A 9015-nucleotide genomic window follows, 5' to 3' on the forward strand; every position below is an offset into this window, starting at 1 on the left:
GCAGATGGCAGACGGTGACTGGTATACGAAGACCAGTGGGTTTCTCACCTTATTTCCCAGTTCACACGTAATCTGATCCAAGCTGTTTTTATATGAACTGCTAACAGTTATACCTGATGTCGAACAATCAAAACGACTTTCTTAACAGCAAATGGAAAAATATTGACTAATGGCAAAAGAATATTTTACGTCTAAAACAAAAAAATAAAGTAACATAAAACAAGGGTATATTTCCGAAGTGCTCTGCACATCAGCTGCATCTTTGATTTCCAAAGGGACGCCTGACCTTCCCTGGAAATTTAACATCTTAATACTGACAGGTGTTTTCCAGCACTCAACAAACTAGATTTTGCTCCAGTAACAGTAAAACACTTTTTTTGTTGTCCTTTGGGGCTTTTTAATGACTCATTTTAATGCAATTAAGTACAAAGTTGTTATGAAACAAACTATTCAAGAGCAGAAGAAAACAATTTCTGGTACTTTTAACTTCTTATGAAAAGCAGAAGTGTTTGATGGGACAGTTTCTTAACACCTCATAACACGAGAAGAGTCTGGTGCTTCCTTGATACATTTTTATGCATCCCCGCCACATACATAGTGTCCCTTCTTGCGGAGGCCCTGCTGTTTTCATCTCTGCCAGGGCTGGACCACTCAACACCAGGTTCCAGTGACCTACTGCATCACTACGAATCCATGAAATGACAGCACACAGATGACTCACCGATGACTCAGCTGCCTTCGAATGGACGTTTCACCTCTGGTAAGTTCGGTAGAATAGAACTTATGCAACTGATTCAATTGAGGTTTCGTTTTAATACATACAGGAAACTTTTGCCAAATATACCGAATGGGGCTAAGTAAATCATGCATACATCACCAGCTAAAACATGACCCGACATGTCTAGGATTCCCCGGAAACGTGCTCTTTTTACACCCCTGTCCGGGCGGTTTTTCAGAAATCGGCAAATTGTCCCGGTTTAGTACTGCAATCTGTATGACCCAGGGCTGCAAGTTATGGTGGAGCACCAAGTGAAGGAAAAAACATCAATTTCCAACATATGGCAGCCACTCAACTTCCGGAAACCATTGGCACTCTGACTTTAATATTCACGAGAGAAGCGCTGCCTGATTGGTCAGTGAACTGAAAACTCAAAATTAAAATGCTGATTTAAGACTAGTCCTCTGGTAACCCTATCCAAAGATAGATTATATATGCAAGTGTGCCTGAATGTCGCTGGTGAACCTCACACGGGGACATGAGTCAGGCCTGCCCTACCCTTTCACTTTTTATTCTTATTACTATGAAGCTGCGGACAGGATTCCAGTCGATGGTCACTATTCCTGCGCAGTTCTGCATTCACACACATTGCCTTTTAAACAACACATTTATCTGAAAGTTACAGACTGTTTCCATTGATTGTAGTGTCAGCCCTGAAGCCTAATTACATATCCTCTCCTGGTGCTTGAGCTACTATTCTGCTGTCTTCGTTATTCAGGTGTTTTCGCTGCCCCCATTGTCTTCACTTCCATGGTGTCTTTGTAACCCAGCTGTCTTCACCGGGAAACAGAACGGCTTTATACGACCAGTAAGTCGTGTGGTCAGTTCAACAATATCCAGGAACCAAGGCTTCTCTGCAAGCGAAACCACAGTGCTGACAATTACTGGGAAAAGACCATGACATTCAGTTTCATTTATTTACAGACTAATGTGAAAACCAAGCACTGTGGATTTTCTGTGTCTAAGATTAATGGCCGAGGTGGGGGGGGGGTGTTTAAACAAGGTCCAGATCACCAACACCACCACATAAAAAAAGCGACTTCAATTGAAGCAAAATCACACCATGATTTCACAACACAAACTTCTGGAAACCGCACAATATCCACTGTTTAAAATGACAGGTGTCATTATATTTATACATCACAATATATCCATTGCTGAACAAGAGGATTGGCTGCTCACCTTATTATACCTGCTATCAGAATGACTGACATAATGACATTATGGGATATAATGAGTCATAGTTCTGTGCGACCGTAAGTAAATAAGAGGAACTGACCAAGGGATGGGAAGCCAGACATTACAGTAAACTTCAGTATGTCAACACATGTTTATTGTAATGTGCAGTTTCTGAAACTGATACTAAAGATCATTATTATCATTATTATTACTGGGGGCGCCATGGTGGTGCATTGGTTAGCACTGTTGCCTCACACCTCTGGGACCCAGGTTTAAGTCTCTGCCTGGGTCACATGTGTGCGGAGTTTGCATGTTCTCCCCATATCGTCGTGGGGTTTCCTTCGGGTACTCCGGTTTCCCCCCACAGTCCAAAAACATGCTGAGGCTAATTGGAGTTGCTAAATTGCCCGTAGGTGTGCATGTGTGAGTGAATGGTGTGTGAGTGTGCCCTGCGATGGGCTGGCCCCCCATCCTGGGTTGTTCCCTGCCTCGTGTCCATTGCTTCCGGGATGGACTCCGGACCTCCCGCGACCCAGTAGGATAAGCGGTTTGGAAAATGGATGGATGGATGCTGAAATTCTGGAGGGGGCAGTTGTGAAATTTTTCTGAAACTTTTTCTTAGAACAGACCAAACAGCCATGGACAGTATAATATTCAGAAAATATGGTGCATGGCTCTACAGAATCACATTTTAACTTCTTCATTTCCATTAGGTGTTTGTATTTGTAAACGTTATGTACCCCCTGGGATAAATAAATTACTACAATTGTATTTTAAATTGTTCCTGCTGTGTAAGCAGCAGTCATGTCCCACGGCAGAATAAAACATATTACCCATGATTTATGTTAAATATGGAGTTAATAGCTGAGATTCCCTGAGGTAAGTGAGGTAAGTGTTTACTGCCCCCCCCCCCCCCCCCCCCGGACTGGCCAGGTTTTTCACTTGATTCAAAGAATTGCGAAATTACCAGAGATGCACACTCATGTCACGTTATTACTGACTCACCTTTGAAGATCGTGTTTATTATTTTGTCTAGCGAGCGGCGTGGAGGATGTGTCATAGACCACGTGACTACAACTGCCGGGATACGTGTTTCACGTGCTGAAGCCGGAATTGCAACTATATTTCTACCAAAATTCCCAATGTAGTCGATTCTGGTTTATGGGGGGGGGGGGGGGGGGGGATCTCCAACACAGAAAGCATTCATAAAAGAAACATGCAGCCAGTCGAGTCTACAGATAGCAGAGGACTGCGAAGCAAAATGGATGCAAGAGCGTTAATATCGATGCTGTTCTTCAGCTCACTGTCAACAGGTAAAGTGACTTCTCTACTTTATAACATGGATTATAATTTTTATATAATGATCCCACACAGCTATTGATAACATATTTATAACACAGACTGACTGGTTTTCACCAAGACATCGGAAGAGTAAAAATAATAAATAAATACAACAGAATTCTGTATTTACATTTTTGTGTGAGAGATGAGGATTCGCATGTTTATACGTATAAGAAAGTGTTTTACTTTTCCACTGCACTTTTGAAGATTTGAGCAGTGATAGACAGCCTTCAGTATTGTTCAGCAAATTCAACAATCGTTTAATAGACAGATGGTCTCTAGATTGCAAGAATGGTTTTCTTACCAACAAAACTATGCTAACCGTAACCGTAGTGGATTTAATAACATCTATTATGGAGTAAGCATCGAGGTAGGTTTGAGGACAGCGGATAACTTTCGGACAATTGTTATGAAAAAATAAAGATTATATATTTGAGTTTTTAAAATGCAAAGAGAGACAAGTTAGATGTCTTTACTCCCCTATATACTGCTCCCGTTTCAGATACATTCTGCGATCTATGTGCGGGTTTGGATTATTATGTCTCGGGATATGTTATCTCTTGTTCTATGTTCTGTCAAGAAAATGTTTCCTGGTCGTCTAACCGAATATGTAGAAACATACAAAAGTGAAATTGTATTCAGTTAGCAAATCGTGTCATATATTATCTTGCATAATGGCTAAGGGTACTTTTTCTCTCCCCAACCAGGCTTTTCGACTGAAATAAGTGCAGAGGGGGATACCAGCGCTGCCTTTGGAGAAGATGCATCTTTTTCCTGTCACCTTTCGGACCCTAAAGGAGTTTCTCAAGTCACGTGGCAGGCAGTGAAAAACAACGTGTTGCATGACCTGGCTACGTACAGTACACGATTTGGGGAAAATGTGAAGAAATCAAATATAGTTTTCTCCGAGGCGTTGCTCAACTCGACCTCAATTACCGTGAAGCGTGTCTCCATGGCAGACGAATGCTGTTACGTCTGCACCTTCCACGTCTATCCCAGTGGATCTGTGAGGGAGAAGATGTGTTTGACCGTCTACGGTATTTGAAGTTCTATTTCATTACAGTAGTCTCACATATAATTCATTATATGCAACTGAAGTTCAAAATGGACTTGATCTTGAGCGGGGTTTGCATATTCGACCCCAAGGGTGTAACTATCGATTGAACTTTTGGGGGAGTGGTTCCCATCCATTCACCACGGCAATCTGGTTAATTATTTGGGGGGAGGGTTGTACTGGCCGCCAATTTACACCCATGGTTTTCCATGTGTCACACGGATTTTCTCTGGGAACTACGGTTCCTCCTCCCCCCATCCCAAAGTCATGCAATTATACTAACTGGTATGTCTAAATTGATATATGAGTTTGTATTTGATCCGCTCCGAACTGACACCTATACAGGGTATGGCCCTTTATTGTACCCTGTCTGGGAAAGGCTCCTGCTCTAGCCACGATCTCTGTAATAAATTACTAAGGAATGGAACTGAGAAAGTGCACGAAATCAGTTCATCATTAGATAAAATGTTGGAAAACTATATAAATTATTTATAAATGCAGGTTGCAGTTTGACTACACTTGAATCGTGCAGGTCTTGAGGGTTTCGCATCTTTTCTCCTAAGGAATATCCGACATGTCAACGAATCTGATTCCTATTAACAAGGAAACGCCGCAAGACGCGGTTGTGATCAGCTGCTCGGCCACGGGTAAACCAGCTCCGGAGGTAACATGGAGCAGATCCGACTGGCAGGTGGAAAAATGGGTGGTCCACAACGAGGACGGCACCGCCACCGTGTCAATCAACCGGACACTCGATAAGTCCGATCTTAAAGACGAATACGTGGACTGCGTGGCTGGCTCCAGATTTGAACGTATCTACCTTTTCAATAGCACGATTTTGCCAAGCCAAGGTGAGATCCATAAAGGTGATTTGTTTCATATTATCGCTGGCTTAAATGTATTTTATTACGCTCGAAAAACAAGACCATGCGATTAAACGTAACTTAGATGATTACGCTAGCTGTCACTGGGACATTTCTTGGGGTTGTGTCACTCTAGAAATACATAGGTACTTTCCTGGACCTTCGTTCCTGTAAATGACTCATGTGATTTACAGTGCGTGAAGCCTTATCTTAAATTGGGGATTTCGTGAAGTCATACGGCGAGTTTTATATGTAACAACATATATCGGACTCACTCTTAAAAGTGAAACCAAAATACGCAAACCGGAATCTATAGGAAGCTGAATTAATTTGTACGTTCGTGTTTGCTTCGCAGATTTTAGCTATCATCCTGGAGCGGTGGCTGGAGTCCTGACGATTCTGGTTTTAGTGGTCCTGCTTGCACTGTTAATAAAGTATGGTGCAAACCGGGAAAAAGGCAAGTATGTTACGAGTGACACGTTGTTTAACGCTGAACGATCGTGTGCCCACATCTTACTCTCGGGCATGTACACCTTGATTGCACTTATAATGTCTAGTCCCTCCACGTTTGTCATGTATCTGATTTCTTTCCTTATAGGCTGTGCAAGAAGCTTTATACAGCGATGCCATTGCTACTCTATGGTGGCAAGTGAAAGGGAGAGCCAAGCCGCGGAGCGATGTCTGCCCACCTCCTCATGCCTTTCTGTATAGCAGAGGGGGCTCACATCGCGTGTGATAGAAGTTATCGCGATGCGCTTCCTTTCAGGGATTGAGACCCTTAATGCCAGTGTACCTGAAAAGGGGGCAAGTTAGGACGATTCCAAAGGCCTATGGGTCGCGGGGGGTCCGGAGCCTATCCCGGAAGCAATGGGCACGAGGATCTAAAGGCCTATGGATATAATAATAACTGAATTAGCCTGCTTTGCCCCCCCCCCCCCCCCCTTTTTAGTATGCGTTCATATGGCCCAAAACCTCCAAATGCTGACATTGTACCTGAACATAAAAGTGCTACCTCAGTAAGAGTGACGATGCAAGAAGGCATCAACTGAGAAGTCCCACATGGGCAAACGAAGACAGAAAATCCAGGAACAGCCCCACATCGTTAATAGGTACTGATAGGCCTATCAGGAGCTGTCATTGTGGTTTCCCGTTGGCTAAATGCTACTGGGAAGAATCATTATCATTGTTTACCGTGCAATTTGTGTTTTCGCATGTTCGAATGTTTTTCTGAAAACTATACCGTGTCAATGTTTTTAGTCAAAACTAAGCTATCGCAGATGTGCTATTTTTAAACGTTATATGAATAATGCAAATGGGCTTTTAAAATGATTTGCTTCATTTATTGACCAATAGATTCGACTGTAAACTTAAATGTTTACTTATTTTTAACAATTTATTTATTACAAATTTGCTGGGTTGGTTTAATGACCTTGCAGTGTTTCCTGTTACAATTCCTTGCTTCAATGTAACTTTAATATACACTGTCAGACAAAAGGGTCCAATCTTGGCACAGTTTGCTACCCCAAGACACAGACAATGTTAATGTACCCAAAATGGGACAAAAATATTCCTCAGAGTTCATTTCTGTACCTTAAAAGGTACCTACAGCTAGGGTACAAATGACAATCCATTGAGGATACAGCCCCAGTGACAAGTAATTGTACCCTTAGAGATTGGTACTTTTTTCTGACAGTGTATGTGACATGTACCTGAAATGTTTTTTTGCACACAAGCAAAGATAAGGCACTTTATAAAACCATGTCTGGTTTCGTTCGTGAATCTGAAAATAACTCTACCTTGTAGCCAATGTGTGTTTTATGGCTTTACACTGTTCCTTTGACAATTTCATTATCAGTGTTTGTATTAATAATATATTATATTGTATTCCAGATAACTTATTGGCATTTAGATATGGAATGTATATCAGTGTATCAGTGTTCATATTAAATAAATTGTGACTTTTGTTTCACGACTGCTTTGTATATATTTGGCCTGGGCAAATTATGAGTTTTCCTTTTGAGTTGCGGTCATGAATTGATGAAACCTCGTGTCTTCACTAATGCAAATGAGCTACCTCGCACGTGTGCACGGCAGTGAAACCTACATCTCTTTTAAATGAATTATGAATATGAAATCCTAGCACTAACGTCATTCTCTCGGTCTTCAAAGCTCCTGAATAAGACGGCATGTATTTATGAGATTAAGAACAACTTAAAGACTGGATTTTTAAAAGCCCAATCATTCTGCCTGCAGCCATCAATGGCTATAATCTAAAAATATGTCAATTGCAACATGCTGATTTAGGAATTGTAATAGAAGTGAATACATCACAGACATGATATAGTTTACTTTGATGCGAATTGCAAAATCATGTCTGGAGGTTAATAGTAGCAGAATTTTAAAATATAACCCTTAAACCAGTGTTTCCCAACCCAGTCCTTGGGTAACCCCGGACAGTCCATGTTTTTGCTTCCTCTCAGCTCCCAGTGCACCTGTACCAGGAATTCAGTGTTCCTGATTGGCTGTGAGCTGGGAGGGAGCAAAAACATGGATTGTCAGGGGTTCCCCGAGGACTGGGTTGGGAAACACTGCCTTGAACCATGAGCTAAAATTTGAATATGTAAGTTGTTGTCACATTGTTGACTGTCATCCATAAGTCATTTCATTTAGTGGAAAATTTTGTTAGGTTTTTATAAGTAGCTGCAATGGTAGGGCTTATTTTGCACAGATCCACAGCTGTACACATAAATGCTTATTATGATAATCAATACTTTATTGATCCCCGTAGGGAAATTGTCTTTACGCCTCCCACAACTTGCTCTTTTTTCATAGAGGAAATTGTCTGCAAAGGGCTGCCACACGTAGCGGCACCCAGGGAGCTGGGGGTTAAGGGCCTTGTTCAAGGACCTGGAGGTTGGGTTTGAACCTGCGACCTTCTGATTACAGGCACACAGGCTTAGCCCACAGAGCCACACGCCATCATCCTTGAAAAAAAAGAGTCTCGACTTTGTTCCTGATCTTCTCGATAACTAGAAACTCCCCTGAATAAAATCAGTCAGAAGACACCAAATAATGAAACCAAAGCCACTCTTTTATTATATGAGGTGTTGGGTGGCATGGTGGCGTAATAGTTAGCCGTGTTGTGTCCCTCCTGTGGCACCTGGGTTAGATTCTCTGCCCGTTTTCCGTGTGTGGAGCTTGCATGTTCTCTCCGTGTCGTCGTGGGGTTTCCTCTGGGTTCTCTGGTTAATCTGAAGTTAATTGGAGTTGCCAAATTGCCCGTATGTGTGAGTGTACCCAGTGATGGATAGATGTCCTATCCAGGGTTTTTTCTATGCCAAGCAGTTACAGATAATGGATGGATGGAGATCCTCTAGTTGCTTGGACCCACCTTGTGGACGTAGCGAGGAAGCACTACAACCCCCTCGAAATCAATGGGGCGCCTATGAATGAAGTGGTCACCTTTAACATATACCTGTGCGTCAACATCATAGAACACCTGACATGGACAATGCACTCCAGCGCAAAGACCACAGGAGAAAAGCTTGTGGAAAAGTTCTTTGGCCACTTAGGTGTGCCGGTGGAACGGCACAGTGACCAGCAGTGGAACGTTGTCATGGTCTGCAAGCTGCTGGACATTGTGAAACTGTTTATAGAAGTGTTCCCCTTTCAATACACTGCTTGTATTTATGTTTGTCACATCTGCCCTCTTCTGGTCTGGTGGAATAACATTGCTATAGCTATTACTGCACCCACCCGCCAAGTAAACAAAGGTAATAATATAATACAGATTACATTAG

At 42.2% G+C, this 9015-nt stretch overlaps 1 protein-coding gene across 2 annotated transcripts; it reads left to right on the forward strand.

Moving 5' to 3' along the window:
* Positions 1-828: 828 nt before the first annotated feature.
* LOC125743133 (OX-2 membrane glycoprotein-like) lies at positions 829-7187 on the forward strand. Of its 2 annotated transcripts, XM_049015825.1 has the most exons (6): positions 829-1586; positions 2994-3270; positions 4006-4335; positions 4916-5218; positions 5571-5672; positions 5814-7187. In XM_049015825.1, exons 2-6 carry the CDS (start codon positions 3174-3176, stop codon positions 5924-5926), a joined length of 945 nt encoding a protein of 314 aa, XP_048871782.1. In that variant the 5' UTR covers positions 829-1586; positions 2994-3173; the 3' UTR covers positions 5927-7187. The 2 variants fall into 2 exon arrangements, with proteins under 2 accessions (XP_048871782.1, XP_048871791.1); XM_049015834.1 differs by lacking the exon at positions 829-1586 and having other exon boundaries at positions 2920-3270.
* Positions 7188-9015: the final 1828 nt, after the last annotated feature.

This window comes from Brienomyrus brachyistius, chromosome 1, assembly GCF_023856365.1.
Source record: "Brienomyrus brachyistius isolate T26 chromosome 1, BBRACH_0.4, whole genome shotgun sequence".
NCBI lineage: Eukaryota > Metazoa > Chordata > Actinopteri > Osteoglossiformes > Mormyridae > Brienomyrus > Brienomyrus brachyistius.

Bases quoted from the DNA above. Each gene is read 5' to 3' on its own strand.
- LOC125743133 (XM_049015825.1), top strand. From the start codon at position 3,174: ATGCAGCCAGTCGAGTCTACAGATAGCAGAGGACTGCGAAGCAAAATG. The intron at 3,271-4,005 runs GTAAAGTGACTT...CTCCCCAACCAG, and splicing joins CTTCAGCTCACTGTCAACAG to GCTTTTCGACTGAAATAAGT. The intron at 5,673-5,813 runs GCAAGTATGTTA...CTTTCCTTATAG, and splicing joins TGGTGCAAACCGGGAAAAAG to GCTGTGCAAGAAGCTTTATA.